Source organism: Lupinus angustifolius, chromosome LG17, assembly GCF_001865875.1.
Source record: "Lupinus angustifolius cultivar Tanjil chromosome LG17, LupAngTanjil_v1.0, whole genome shotgun sequence".
NCBI lineage: Eukaryota > Viridiplantae > Streptophyta > Magnoliopsida > Fabales > Fabaceae > Lupinus > Lupinus angustifolius.
Window position 1 is genome coordinate 1,069,122 of NC_032025.1, and position 15,768 is coordinate 1,084,889.

Genomic DNA, 15,768 nt, shown 5'->3' on the forward strand with positions numbered 1-15,768 from the left:
CAATCAATTTTTATTTAAAATTAATTTTTTAATAAAATTGAATTTTATTTTTTTATTGATTTTTCAACATTAATGATAATACATTATATTTTTATATCTAACTTCGCAGGTATACGATTACTAGTTGAACCACTTTATCACTATATCAGTATCCTAACCGGTTTGATGACTGCTATTAACAATATTGGTTTGGTTGTATTGAAAAAAAATGTGGAAAGAAAAGGAAGGAGGGAAAAGGGGGTAGATTTGAACATTTTCTCCTTTGGTTAGCAACAAAAACGTGTTGGAAAGAAAACAGTAGCATAGAGTCCATGCAAAAAAACTTTCAGGCTGATATATCAAGAAATAGTTAGATCATTACCCTTAACAAAGAGATAAGTGTTTTAAGAAATAAAGAGAAATATAATTGCCAACTACGTAGATTATAATACAAATTTATGGTAAACTAAGTCGAATAAGGTAGGAGGATAGTTGAAGATGACAGATATATATAATGAATATATGCATGTAGATCAAGATATACTTTTGCAAATTATCTTAATCGGATTTAGATGACAGTATAGTGGTAAGTTTACTATGTACAATTTGACGAAAACAAAATATTATTATTTTGGTATAACTTTCTACCATGCATTAAAAAAAATAGTGGCTGGTGCCCACTATACCTTTTAGATGTGTGAATTTCATGGGGAAATTGTATCTACCAAGAACAATTTTCCTCTTAAAGTTTTTTTTTTCAAATAAGTTTCTTAAGTTTTAAACATCCAATAAATGAATAGTTTTTTTTATACAAAATGTAGTTAATTTATGGTGATGTGATACATACTATTCATCTTCTTCCTCTTATGAATCACATGTTCACTTTGTATACCAAGCTCATTTAATTATAAATCATATATGTATATGGTAGAATGATAATAGAGACAAATGCATATTTTTTTCCTTTATTTTTAGTGGCAAAAATGTAATTTCGTTTTAATCAAATGGATAAATATGTAATTAAAAGTTGTATTTTTTTTTTTTTAAGTATTTATCTTTCCATTAATAGAAAAGATCATTCCTTATAGAGTCAGGAAGAAGCTGAAAGAACATGTCACAAAGAATACCTGTTTTTGTATATGTTAATAATATGAGGATGGATTCCCACTCTTTTTTCTTTCTTTGGTTGTTGCCTTGTTTGGTGGCAACAAGGGAGCTTTTTATTTTGACTTAAGGGGTAATGCTATATAATGTTTTAGTTGAATGATCTTCTTAATTAAATCGTAGGATCCCAATTCCTAAGGAAATCAAAAGATTAACAAGTTGGTGTCCACCACATGATTAAACTATTATGAGTCTACATACACGTTATATAAGAGATTCCTTTTGGGATGGTATATGATCCAGCACAGAGATGCGTATAGTTTAATTTCTTCAAATTATAGTTAGTATAAAACTCGTGGAAAAGTACACGAGTTTCACATAATTTGAAACAACATGTTTCCCTTTAAAAAATCAGAAATCATGGACACGATACACAATTAGCTATAAAAAAAAAGTAAATCATGGGTATCAGCCATGATTTTAAAAAAAAATGCACCTCTCTCATAATATATCAAAAAAATATGATAATTTTTTTTATGAAATTGCACCTGTAAAGCAAATTTTCCTGTAGAGTTGCAAGTGGTAACAAGTGCAAGCAGTGTTGATGGGTAGAAGAGTGAAATGGTTAGATCTTCCAAAGCATCTGACCCCTCCATAGCCAAACATTATTCAAATTATTTTCTTTCTTCCAAAAGGTGACTAATAATGATTTAAGATTCTCTTCACTAACACTTCCCTAGCTAATTGTGTTGATTTTGATCAACTCTTGTTTCCTCCATTTTTTGGATCAATTGTTCTTCATTCTAATTGATATGTATATTTAGTCTCATTAGATTGTTATCCACTATGGTTTTCATTGATGTCCAATTTCTAAAGTTGGTCAAAATTTTCATTTAAATTACATAATTAAGGGTAATATGTAGGAATCGAGATTTGTTGTCAGAGATCATGTCTTATATATTGTCTTGCAATAATGATAGTAAAACAAAAACAACTTTTAATTGACATGACATGTTTCCATTAATACGAAACAGTGTATGAGACATGATCTACCATAGGTATAACCAAAAGAACAATACCCATAAAAGCTAAAGAACTACAAATTTTCTATTACCCTTTTCACATTTTATACAAGAAGATTATGAACATCTAAGTTTGGTATTCTATGAGATGCACCTCATGGAGTAAGTAGAGATAGGTGAATCAAAAGTAGGTGGACCAGCATCAACTCTAGCATGATCACTCTCCAAACCATAATCCATCATTGGACGGTTCTCTAAATCATCATCATGATCAAACACAAACTCTGGAATCTCCACTTCTTTTCTCTTCACATGCTCCCATAGATAATCAACCCTGCTTATGTACCTTAGTTTCCCGTACAGCCTGCCACACACAATACAACCCCACCATTAGAAATAAATAGCCTACATATAATGAGTGGGACCGTATCAATTCGAGTAAGTTATTTAAGAAATTCAATTTCTAACTAACTTTAACTTGTTTAACCGTTGTTTCCATTCAATTTATTATGTGGATTTAATTTGATGATGCTATGCTATTAACTAGAGCAATGATATCATCAAGATCACATTAGATAAATTTAGTTTGAAAGTTGAACTTTGGATAAAACTTTCAAAGTAAAGGTTTGATGTCAAACTTATTGAAACTAACAACTATGCATCCCGAAATAGATCAGTCTGTTTGCGAAAATTAGAGCAATGGTTGGAGGAGCAAAAGCAATAAAGTTAGGGGTAAAATGGGGAAAAGAAAAAGTTGTTACCCAGAGCTGAAAAGGAAACGGCCGAAAGTTGCGAGAAAAAGTCGTGCCTGAAGGCCTGAGTGAATGAAATAAACAGCTTCTAGATTCTCCTTTACGTTCGTCGGAATCGAATCGTAGATTGATCGGAGTGCAGATATTCCGGGAAAGTTCTCGGTTCTGTTAACGCCGGTGTGAACATACAGCACACAGAATTTCCTCTTCCCAAGCTTCGGAAAAACCCTCTCCTCCAAATACTTGTTCATCACGTCAACGTTCACCAACCGCGCTTTAATCCATAAAACATATAATAATTATTATTATACAATTAATACATAAATTTAATTTTACTATTATTGGAATGGTGAGTTAGAACTTAGAACGGTTACCTGGGAAGAACTTTCCGATAATGCGAAGGATTTTACGGCAACGTTTATCTTTGCCTTTTATCTTGAAGACTTGTAATTTCTCAAGCAACTTTTCTTGTTCAATTTCAGATATGATAGCATTACAATTCATTTTTATTTGCGTGTGGTGAAGAAAGAAGGGAAGAGTATATAAAGAAGATTGTGTTGTTATGGATTATAAGAGTTGAGACATTGATTTGAATGACAAAAAAAACAAAGTGCAATGATATCGTTGTGGACCCGATTCGATGGAAAAAGATTGAAATAAAAAAGAAAAATAAAAGAAAAGGGAAGAGGGAAAGAAAAGAGGAATGGAAACAATTTTGCGGTTGCGCGGTTACAGGGTATATTCCAAAGCATCTTCCTTTTTTTAGGGATGGGTCGGGTTGGTTCACGGTTTTTCATTCCCAAACCTCTATTAAAACAAATTTTAAACGATCGGAAAACGGGTTGACAAGCATGATAGTACTAGTCACTAGTATATATAAAAGTATAAGCGAGGCAGGTCCAAACATATATCACCAATATCAAACGCAAACTTAAATTGAGTTGGAGAAATAAACTGAACCAAAACTCTATTAAAACAAATTTTCCATTAAATTCAGATCAAGTTTAGATTTTTTCCCCACAAGTTTGAGTTAAATTGTCATTTCCATTCTCAAGGGCTCAGATGGGTTTTTATCCGGTTCATTCACCATGGTAACCGTTGAACAAGTCATGATTTTTCTCACTAATAAATAAAATAAAAAGTAGTTTATATAAGTTAGTTGATGAAAAATTAAGGTGACACGGTTAATTACTGAATAGTATTGCTATTTTTGCCAATGAAACCGAGGGTCGCTATTTCGTGGTTTGTCTGTTTGCAATTATTATGTGATTGGATTTAGGATGGTCCTTGTGGGGATTATCTTTCGCATAAAGAATTCATTTCTTTATTTATTTTCGATTAAAGTAGCTTATCTGTTTGTAATGTTTTATCTATTAGCATATTTTTATCCTCTACTTTTGACTTTTATTTCCAAATCACATACCATGTCTCCACGAATAAAATGGATGTCCATCATTCATGCACCGATAACAAATAAGAAATTTCATATTCTCCATCTAGTTTAGTCTACATAATTTTGACGAACTACCTTTTCTGAAAGATAAATAAAAAACAGTAATAAGTTTCAAAAAAAGTGTTGAAAATTTAAACCCAATTCATTCCCTGATTGATTGCCATTCATGTAATTTTATATTACATTATATTTTCTTATGCATGTATGTTATTTATAAGAGTTGGAATTTCACAAAGATTTGATGTATGTGCTCATTGTATCACATGTATCATAAGATATAGTAACACTTATAAATACTACGATTCCAAGAGAAAGATGTCAACATCTTGTGCTTCAATGCTTTTGGAATTGAATCGAACATGATAATAACACATACCAATCTTATTACAAATAAGGCTGGTAGATTGTAATGTTTTACATCTTTAACTACATTGTTTCTCCTAGTCACCTCGAGGGTTTGGATTGCAGGGGATCACATGTTAAAAGGCCTCAATTCAAAAAACATGAAAAACAAGAAAAACTTTGACATTACATGATGCTTTGAATTTTCGATTTTTTCCAGTCTTACATCCAATCTATTCACATGAAAATAAGAATCGTGGGACGTACAAAAGGGAGAGGTGTAGATTGTAAGATAAATTAAAGGCAATAGAGTAGAAGCATAATATAACCGATCTTTCATGAGCAGAAGCAACCAACTCGTTTGATCTTTGGTCAGACTATACAGGACAAAAAGGCTATACTGTGTTATATGATACTTATATAGGCACTCCAAATATTCAGTGATGAGAGCGTTTAAATGATGAGAGAAAGGAATGAGATGCCTTATCTTTTTGTCCATCTGTTTTTCCATCATTGACCTGGAAGAAACACAAGGCAAAAATTGCTTAGTAGTTCAAACTGTCTTATTTTTTTAAAATTTCAAAACTACATTACCTCGTTTGTTATCTGCCGAAGAATTTCTATTATTTCGGCAAAATTCGGTCTCTCCATTGGATCTTGTTTCCAGCAGCACTGGAGCAATTCCGAAAGTCTTGCATGTGTATTTTTGGGGATTGTAGGCCGTAAGCCCTGGTAGGAATTTAACACATCAAATTTCCATGCATAAACAAGAAAAATGTTTACAATGAAGTTTTCTGCAAAGAGGGAAAAAATGAAAACCTTCTGCACGACGCCAACAGCTGCTTGTAATGGGGTCAAGTGAGAGTAAGGCAGCTGGTGAAGTAAATAACCATATACAATGAGATAAAGAGTAGTAGAAGGCTAGATCAATCTTTCAAACAAGAATAGAAAATTGAAAGTTAAAGCAGCAAAGGCCACCATGAAAGTACTCACTTCTCCAGTTAAAAGCTCCCAAAGAGATATTCCAAAACTGAAAACATCTGCCTTCTGGTCATATGGTTTGTGTTCAATGACCTTCATGTAAAAGTCAAATCATTGGAAATAGATCTGAAGTACCATCTAACAGCTGAATTTAAAATAACACCAGAAAAACAAAGCAAATAAGATGATCAAATAACCACTTCAAAGTCCAATGATTAAAGGCTTTCTTATTGAAGATGCAATGAGAATGAAGTGATATGCATTACTTGCATGATAAAAAAAATAGAAATTGCCTGGAAGGCATAAAAATTAACCTGCCACCAAAAATTATAATTTCAAAATAAAAACTTACTAAAATTGTTAGTTGATTACTCAAACAATACATGTTGAATACCAACATGACAAGATATTAGCATTACGCAAAATAAGTGTATATTCTATACTAGTTTAAATTCTTATGTAATATCGACAAAAGTATTTCAATCGTAATAGCTCAAGTGGTAGGGAACTTTTCAGGACCTTTTGATCTTGGGATTGAATCCCACCCAATCTGTTTACACTTTAGCTTCCCCCACCCCAAAAAAATGGTGTCCATTATCACTGTCCAACATATTTCCCACATTTCAAACAAAGAGAAACTAAGTGTGTACTGCAAACAAATACAGATCCTGAATTTATATTGCACAATGATGTAAGCCAAAAATTCAATCTGGAAAGTAACATGATGTGTCCAACAAACCCCATACCTCTGGTGCCATCCAGCGGTATGTTCCAGTTTCAGCTGTCATCACTCCAGACTGAGTTTGCACTCTAGCAACCCCAAAATCAGCCACCTTGACCAACTGTTGAAGAAGGAAATGCTATTTGAGTGCACATGAAATTACATTGTTGAAGATTATTTAATTTCTCAAGGATAAATAAGTCATTGTTTACTCTCATTTCCGTGTATTTAAGTTCACATTTTATAGTATGCTAACAATAGAGTCCAGCATTACACAACTACCCATTTTAAACTTGTTTAAGCAATACGGTTCTGGTTCAATAACAAATATAGGACCTAACTGCAGAGAATTATATGAATGAGACAATATAGGCACAAGACAAGTAGTTAGATCGAACATGTAACACCACAATGGGTAAAACGATGACTTTTCATTTTGGACTGGAAGCATGAATGAAAGATTAAGAGTATGATCTGATAGTATCTCGGGATAATGAAAATAGAAATACTACAATGAATTTGAAACACCATTATAGTGCTGACAATGAATTACTACACATTTATTGGTAGATAATCCATGATTAACCATATGAATTGAAAATGACAGTCAACAATGCATTGAACGATGGCAGAGAGAAGTAACAGATCGCCGATACTTTAACAGGAACATATAAAAATAGTTGTATATCAAGTGTAGAATTGCAACTGGCAAAATAAGATCAATATGATCCACGGTTCCACATACAGTACAGGTCATCACAAAACCAAATAGTATACAGATAGCAGCAAAACATAGACCAATATAATAACATTGTAAATGCACAAGGAAAAAATGTTTTCATTAATATAATCCTCTTACTTCATTTTCATCCATCAGAAGATTGGCAGTCTTGAGGTCCCTGTGAATTATATTATTTTGGTGCAAATAGTTCATTCCCTTGGAAACATCAATCGCTATTTTTAGTAAAGATTGAAGTTTAAATACACCCCTTTGTTTGTGCAGATAGTCGTATAAGCTCCCTCTAGACATAAACTCTGATAAAGGCATAAACATGAACAGATAAGCATCAAATTGAATCATTCAGTCAACCAAATCATCGTGGAAATTAAATTATTTGATACAATATGAACAGGTTATTTAGACATTATATAGATTCTAAAACTAGTAAAACTTAAGGAATAAACTAGGTATGTGAATATAAAAAGATAGGCTTGTGCACAAGGGTTCCACAGTTGAGGGAATCGGGGAGGGTCAAATGTACACAACCTCTGCCATAAGTGGAGAGGATTTTCTGCAACTTGTGACCATCAAGTCATAAGGAAGCAATCTTATAGGGGCACCAAGGCTCACCCTCTAAACTGACATTACAAAACTATGAATAAATGACATCATAAATTCTAAGAATTCTCTCCTATTTACCAGTAACAATACAAAGATTTGGTGGTCGGGTACATGCACCGATGAATTGAACAACATTCTTGTGTCGAATCTTCCTGTCATCCAAGATAAGACATAATTGGTAAAGGAAGAAAGGTTACACAGAGTTACAAGGATACATGGAAACATTATTTGATATTTTAAGAAAATTTTCAAAAGCATAGGCAGTGGATATAGGGAATCAGTCTACCATAGATTTAAGATTATATATCTAAAATGTGGGGGATTTTGCAGCACTTAAAATTTTAAGATTACAACCCAAGTATGCCTCATTTAAAATAATCAATTAGAAGCATAGGTAGCACAACTTTGTTTGTGTGCACGAGCGTAAAAAGGTATGAGGGGGTTCTCATTTGCAACAGGTGAACAAAAATTTAATCAGGCCACCGGTGCTCATTGGTTTTCAAAAGATAGATCAAACAGAAGAAAGAGGAGAAACAGAGTTTTCATTAAAGGGAAATATAAGTTCTTCCAATCATATTCAGTTATGCAAACAAACCTCATGATATAGACTTCTTGTGCAAACTCTTTCAGCATATCTGTACTTATGCGCTCAGGCTTTAGAACTTTGATAGCCACATCTTGGCTGCAATATGTACCTCTGTACCTAAGAAAGCTCAAATAAAAAGGTAGACAGAAATATCAGCTATGAAGCTAAGTCGATTTCTAATGTATCTCCAACAAATATAACTCACAAGTCACCGAATGACCCAGAGCCAACTCTGTTTCCATAGATCAACTGATTGGTATCAATTTCCCACACATCAGCTCCATCAGAAGGTATGTGTATGCAATGAGGGGAGAGTTCCATCCTTCCCTGGTATTGTTCATTAGTAGCAGGAAGTATGCCCTGATTTGACAGATATTGCTCCTGAAGAGCAGGCAAGATATTTTATATCAGATCCATAATAAAAAGAGAAATCAAATTTAGTGGTAGAGATAAAAGAGTAAGATAGTTGATCTGCAACCTGCATGAGTGCCGAACAAATACTTTTAACAGATATTGATTTTGCTCAAATGTAATCCAAACTAATCAGTTTTTATAAATAAAATAAATCAAACTGCAGTGATGGGAGAATGTACCTTAACCTTCAAAATTTCCTTTTCCAACACACCTTTAAGCTCCTCAGTTTCCTAAATGTCAAAAGGAAAAGATAAATAATGCATATTTGGATATGGAAAATTCAATTGACAATAAAGAAGAAAAGTTAACCACACAAAATTTAATATTAGCTACACACAGATGTAAATAAATTATATGAACAAACAGCCAGAGGATTGGTAAGCAAAATATTCAAAATCCTCATGAATTATGACAATCCAATCCTATGGCTGGAAACTGTTATACAAAGTAAACAAAAGTCGAAAACAACAAAAGCTTGCTGGACTTGTGATTGCCAGACAAAAATAAGAAATCGGCGAAATATTATGTAAATGTTCAATGTTTAGTCAAACCTTCCACTGATATTCATTTCTATGAACATTCAATTATATTGTGGAAACCAACATTAACATAGCTTGTATAGGAAACTCCTAAGCTAGTTTGGCAAGGAATTTCAGTTAAAACTTAAAACCAAGATTTGCCTTTTTACTTGATAATGGATATCAAGCATAGAAGAAAGACGTTAACTGATGGAAGATCTCACAAATACAAAAGATACAATAATCAACCATTTTAACCATGATTATATGGAAAAGATAAATGCATTCAGGTCTCTCATATGAACAAAGGAAAATGCTTAAGAACAAGTTATAACAGAAAACTAAGAAAATTTAAATGGATGCAGTATGCCAACAATCTTGACTCGGAAAAAGAAGAAAACAATTATAGATAATGAAATTAATGTTAAAAGCAGACAACTTAAAGTTTCACAACATTTCAAAACAAGGTGGGTGAACAATATAAAATCAGAAATCACCATCCCTTAGATCATACTCATACACTGTTTTAGGTGTAGTACCTGTACTAGGTATGTACCCTTTAATTATGTGTGTATGCCTTAACTTTAGCGAAATTGGAATGTTTTTGCATTGTTGGCTGATGATACAGTTTACACTGATTATGCATACTATTTAATAAAATAACCTGACATATCCTAAATTGGTTAAAAAGCTATGCATTTATGTATTTGTTCCATACAATATGATCGTTAAAAATTCCATGGGGACAGCATAAGCAACCATATATTATGTACTGGAATGGCTTTATGGAATGGTAAGCATGTCACAAAGTGATAAGAAAATGTTAAAGTAGGGTCTTATATATCTTTTTACAAATTCAAAACTGCAACCTGTATTCATATCAAGATTTTCAAGGCCTAAATAATTAAGTCTTTCTGTTTCCCAAATACTTTCTAGGAGGCCATTGCTTATCTATTTTCTTCCTACCTCGTTTGGCCATCCCTCGACAACAAAAACATCGAGAGAAAACCCATCAGTGGTGGAAAATGCATGAGCTTCTTGAATGTTAAGTCCCATCTCACCAAGTATTGAAGTTAACTGAAATGATGAATATTAAATTGTGAGAGACAACATATAATGCAAAATACAATTGTTCGATCTTATAATTCAAAAACATCGAAATACTTTGATCCTTGCGCAATGTATAAATACAACAACAATCAATACTTAATCTCACTAGGTGAAGTCGGCTACATGGACCAAACAATGTTATAATGTTCTATCATAAATCATGTCTATTGACAAAGTTGATCTCCAAATCCTTCTTAATTATCTCATCCTATGGTTTTTATTGGCCTCTCTCGGCCTCTATGAGTTGGACTGAACTCCATGTATAGTTAATTGATTTAGTCCTAGAGTTTGAAAATTTAACAAGGAAACTGTGTCGTTGCTGATTAAATCTTGTGGAAGTCTCCTTGAAAGTTATTTGATCTATATAATTACAATTTTGAACATACTTGAAATTTACCCATGCTCAAGTTTTCAAATATAAAAGACCAACTGAAATAATTAAAGGAATCTGGAATCATTAACAGTAACACTCCTCTTGTCCATTTCATAGTGCATGCATGTTAGAGCTTAAATTTACAGTGGCAGATAAATATTAGCAGGTGACAAGATTGTGATATTAAATCATGCATAATTTCCTCATCTTCATTGATGGTTAACCTAATCTGTGTGAAAAAATGGATACTATGGGGAAAATGCAATTGACGACACTTTTCTAGTAAACTTTCACCACATAGTTTTGTTTGCATCATCCATATTCCAAAGCAAATGGCAAGAAATATGCACGTATTCATTGCAAAAGGAGATGACAAGCCAGAATTGTTTATACTAATATATTACAGGTTATTTAATGATGAGAAGTACTATAACCAAATCAACAGTCCAAATCTTGCTATTTCCTATTAGCATGTTAGATGCTGAAGAGTATAGCAGAGAATAAAATAAATGAGAATAATACACATTTTACCCAATAATTTAGAAGCACAATTTTAGAAAAAGTATTCAAAAACGTTAAATAAAAATAAAATCAGAATTAACTACCTGACTAAGGAGTTTGGGCTTGTCAATTGTTGAAAAGGTAATCTCGTGCATGGGCCTAAAAGTTAGTAAGTGAAAAGATTAGCAATGGTAATTTTTTTAAAGAAACATTCATTTATTAACTGCTATAAGCTAATAGAAACAAGTATGCATAGTCCCCCTAGAGAATCATATATGGAGGGCCTTTATGATCCGGAGTGTTGGCACCTGCAATCTTGTCCAAGATATATATTATATATATATATATATATATATATATATATTGTGTGTGTGTTTATACAAAAGTTATTTTATACTATACATATTACTTGAGCAATGATCTTTATAAAAGAATGAAAACTACTAACAGCAAGACTAAATATTCTCCTAGATCCCTCTGCTTCCTTACCTCTCTACCTTACTCCTTCTCCCTTGCTGAATCTTGGACAACAATGCAAACCCAAGATATTTGAACTCAGAAAATATTATCTTCGAAGTGTGGGATTTTACCAGTTTATATAATAATATCCTCATGAAATAATGCTTCTAATTGACTAATTGATCAACACTGAGAGACATTTTTGCAACACTAATTGAAGCCGAAGAAAGCAATCACAATCACAATATCTTTACAAGAAGAATAACAGTCCAAATAATGAGATTATCAAAATGTGTACCTCGGAAAACATGGTGTCACACCCATAGCACTGCCCCCATCTTCAATGTTATTTTTAGTTGTTTGAAGTGGAAGAGTTTCAAGATTAGAGGATGAACCAAAAGTAGGTGGTGGATGAATTCTTTTTGCCCCAGCAAATGACAGAGAAATAACAATGAGAAATTAACAAATGGAAAAAAAAAGTAATGATAGGAACAAGAGATTGGATAATAAATGGAATTGTTGTGCTTATTGAGCAATGGCAAGAATGGAAAGTAAAAGTAATAAAATAATGCATACGCCATACCCCTGCTTAAAAGAATAGTTAAGAGAACTTTGTGCATCTTCTTTCTCAGAAGGATCTAAATGCACAGAATCAGTTGCACTGCCAGAAGGATATACCTGCATAAGGATGATACTGACATGACTTGATGTGTATGTAGCACTTCGCAAGACATATTTTAGGCACTTATATTGATCTTGATTCCAGTATTCCAAATTTTATGCCAACAACAGGTAGAAGTTATCAATGATGTCTGTGGCACAATGATCCAGTCAGGGATAGAAAATAGACCAGTCTCATGCATTGCCAATAATCTTTAGAATAACAGTTTATTAGTATTCTGGCAAAGCATTTAGGTTTAAATAGAGCACGTTAAATACTAACTACAGGACCTCGTCATAGAAAGGGCATGTGATGTGTTAGAGTATGTCCAGCTTAGCACTACATGCTGAGGTGGCCAAGTTATTCAGATTAGCTGACTCTGTTAAATTCTGCTATTCAGCTGTCAGAAAGACTAGCTAACTGTTAGGTTGTTAGATATCAGTGAACTTAATTAGCTAACTTAGTTATTCTCATAAAGCCACCAAATGCGTAACCTGAAGATCAACCAAATACAATCCATCTTTCAAATTCTAGATTAATACTCACTTCTCTCCTATTTTTCAATCTTATATGAAAGACTAGTTAACTGTTATGTTGCTAACATGATATATAATTGTAATTGAAACAAATTATGAGTCTGCTTTTACCTGTACTAAGCGAACCTGAAATGCAGGTTGGTTGCTAGGTTCCTCTGCCAACTTGAGCAATCTCTTATGAGCAAGAACATCTTCTGCCCTTTCCACATTCACATCCAATGCGTACCTATGGAGTAGTAATCAAAGTGAGGACTCGTACACTTACGAAGTTAAAGTAAAACAAGAAAAAAACATTTATCAGCCATATATTGTTCATCCATTTTAAATTATATAAATTATAATCATAGAATTTGAAATTACAATAGAAAGGCTTGAATTCTGTGGAAAAAGGAAAAACACTAGCAGGAATATACAGAAACGCTAATAGCAAATTCCATGTGGATAGATTTCATCACTTTTTCCACTATTTTTTTTTCTGAGACAAAAAACAAAATTAAATTATAGAGGATAAAACAAGAACAAAAAAGGCGAGGTTAATCGGAAGAAGCACCTAGCAGGAAGACGATTGAAGTGAAGCCAGAGCTGATCGTCGAAGCCAGGAACACGAGCTTCCTCGCAATCGGAATCTTGAATTCGACGAAGCACCTCATTGTAAACCTCCAATTTCTGACGGTGATGACGAGCATGAGCATTTTGCGACGATTTCAACGCTCTGCTCCCGCAACTCTCAATGTCTTGCTCCATCACCATAACCAAAGCACCAACAACAACAACAACACTATGTGAGAGAGAGAGAGAGAGAGAGAAACAGTTCCTCGCAGAAGAAGAAGAGAGATTCAATTTGAACAAGTTAGAGAGAGAATGAGGGAAGAGATGGAAAATGAACGAAAAAACTGTTTGGAGTGTATTCTTTATTTGTTTTCACTCTCTCATTCTTTTCCAAGTACTAATAAGTGTTTGGCTTCAGTGCAGTATGTTTGTGACCCATGTATCCACGTCAGCGTGGGTCCCTTTCCAGCCATAGTGGGAGCACATACGGCAAATTGAAATCAAACCCTTCTTGAACGGATAAAGGAGCTAATCATGATCATAATTAATTACTAAAGTAATTCACCACACTTTTTTGGATTGCTAAATTATTAACAGAAAAGATACATCCATCATAAGATTTTTAAGATTTATCTTTAAATATGATTAATACAATTTTATATAAGTTATCAAAAATATTAGTACAATAATTCAATCGGTAGTTCACTAATTAAATTGCATATCTATGAAACTAGATATACATATATAATGTACAAATTTTAAATAAAAATGGGTCAGTATAACCGATACGGTTGAATTAAAAACCAGTCGGTATAACCGGTTTTGGTCAATTTTCATTGATATAATTACATGACCGATATAATTATTATACTGTATTGACATTAGGAGTGATTCACTGGTTGTATTGATATAATTATATACCATTTATAATTACAATCTAAATGGTATATAAAATTTATTCACAAATCTTTATAGTAAGGGTATATGGATAGATATTACAATTGTTTATTGAAATAATTATATAATCATTTGATTGGTATTGGATTAGATGGAGATGCTTTTCATTGTCGGAAAAAATAATAAAATATGAAAATGGAGAAGATAAGTTGGAATGTGACAGTGAATGGTGGTAATATTAATATATTAGGGACCACTAGGGGTTTGTTTAAGGTTTATACAAGAATATGGGTTTGTCCCTGTAATAATCTTTGTACTCTAGGACAAAAGCATGGGCCCACTGATTAAGATCCATAGAAGCTTCTCTCTCACCTGCACCAGGGATCATTTTGACAACGAGAACAATGATGGGAAGTTGTGAAGAACTGAATGAAGAAAATAAATGAGAGCATAATCTATTGTTAGTTTGTTCCTGGTTTATTTTTATAAAAGATACAGAGATAAGATCGATAATTTGGTTTAGTCCCCAATGTGAAATCGATATGTTATTTTTAATATTGTTTCTATAAACTCACAAACTAAATCTTATATTGGTAAACAAAATCAAATATGGATTCGATAATTGGTGAAAATAATAAGAATGATTGGTTACGAGACTATTGTTTATCAAAATATTGTTTTGATAGTGAACATGCATCCCCGGTCATGTTACATAATTGTCGAAAATGAAGTTAATTCCTAATTTTAAATTACATTAATGTATCTTATGTTTAGTTTAATTGTACTCATCATTTATATTTTTAATATTATACTTACCTCCCTTAATTACGATGTTCTTATCATTATATTTACCTTTCCAATATAGGTATCAGGTGTAATAAATACATTTAACCCCGCCTTCATGAAAAATATGGTATTATATATAATTTTCCTAAAATTTAGGATTATAATGTAATGTACTCTCCAAACTATGTCAACTAATGAGCCAAATCAATTGCCTCAAAATTTATATCATTTCATGTACATCTTGTTTATATTGGTTAGAAAATAAAATATGAATTTAATGTATATTAATTTTATATGTTCTAATAAATGAGAATGAATGATACATCAAGTGGTAGGGGTGAACACTGGCCTGGTTGGGACGGGTTAAGGCTTGTCCTTACCCGGCCTTAAATATTGGTTATGTCACTTTTTTGAATCCGGACCCGGCCTTAGACCCAAAGCTAACCCGACCCTAAATAGCGATCGAGTCAGCCTTTAAACCTTACTCGACCCTAGACCCGATTAAATATAATGCATACTCATTTTAGATAAAAACTTCCAAGTATTATTTATTATTATGAATATGTAGTTTGATATATAAAATGATATATGTATATATGTATTATTAATCATGTATATATTATGAAAAATTAAAGAATACATGGTACTTTTAACCAAAAGGGTATAATTACTCTAGACACGT

General features: G+C 32.6%; 2 protein-coding genes across 6 annotated transcripts; both read right to left on the reverse strand.

Moving 5' to 3' along the window:
* LOC109331338 (ganglioside-induced differentiation-associated protein 2-like) lies at positions 2,023-3,544 on the reverse strand. The gene is made up of 3 exons (XM_019565759.1): positions 3,232-3,544; positions 2,867-3,131; positions 2,023-2,469 (listed from the first exon to the last, which is right to left on the reverse strand). The coding sequence occupies exons 1-3, from the start codon at positions 3,359-3,361 to the stop codon at positions 2,247-2,249; spliced, it is 618 nt and encodes a 205-aa protein (XP_019421304.1). The 5' UTR covers positions 3,362-3,544; the 3' UTR covers positions 2,023-2,246.
* LOC109331333 (serine/threonine-protein kinase STY17-like) lies at positions 4,666-13,799 on the reverse strand. 5 transcript variants are annotated; one of them, XM_019565750.1, is made up of 16 exons: positions 13,405-13,799; positions 12,966-13,080; positions 12,241-12,335; positions 11,956-12,075; positions 11,303-11,357; positions 10,181-10,291; positions 8,876-8,926; positions 8,488-8,663; positions 8,292-8,399; positions 7,775-7,848; positions 7,214-7,389; positions 6,380-6,475; positions 5,646-5,726; positions 5,472-5,525; positions 5,247-5,381; positions 4,666-5,170 (listed from the first exon to the last, which is right to left on the reverse strand). In XM_019565750.1, exons 1-16 carry the CDS (start codon positions 13,602-13,604, stop codon positions 5,090-5,092), a joined length of 1,728 nt encoding a protein of 575 aa, XP_019421295.1. In that variant the 5' UTR covers positions 13,605-13,799; the 3' UTR covers positions 4,666-5,089. The 5 variants fall into 5 exon arrangements, 4 of the variants coding, with proteins under 4 accessions (XP_019421295.1, XP_019421297.1, XP_019421298.1 ...); XM_019565751.1 differs by having other exon boundaries at positions 5,035-5,170; positions 5,247-5,291; positions 5,408-5,525; XM_019565752.1 differs by lacking the exon at positions 10,181-10,291.

Excerpts from the sequence above, each read along its gene's own strand:
- LOC109331338 (XM_019565759.1), bottom strand. The coding sequence starts at position 3,361 with ATGAATTGTAATGCTATCATATCTGAAATTGAACAAGAAAAGTTGCTT. Across the intron at positions 3,132-3,231 it reads TATCGGAAAGTTCTTCCCAG|CGCGGTTGGTGAACGTTGAC; the intron begins GTAACCGTTCTA and ends TATGGATTAAAG. Across the intron at positions 2,470-2,866 it reads CGTTTCCTTTTCAGCTCTGG|GCTGTACGGGAAACTAAGGT; the intron begins GTAACAACTTTT and ends TGTGTGTGGCAG.
- LOC109331333 (XM_019565750.1), bottom strand. The coding sequence starts at position 13,604 with ATGGTGATGGAGCAAGACATTGAGAGTTGCGGGAGCAGAGCGTTGAAA. Across the intron at positions 8,927-10,180 it reads TCGAGGGATGGCCAAACGAG|GAAACTGAGGAGCTTAAAGG; the intron begins GTAGGAAGAAAA and ends TTTGACATTTAG. Across the intron at positions 5,171-5,246 it reads TTCGGCAGATAACAAACGAG|GTCAATGATGGAAAAACAGA; the intron begins GTAATGTAGTTT and ends TGTTTCTTCCAG.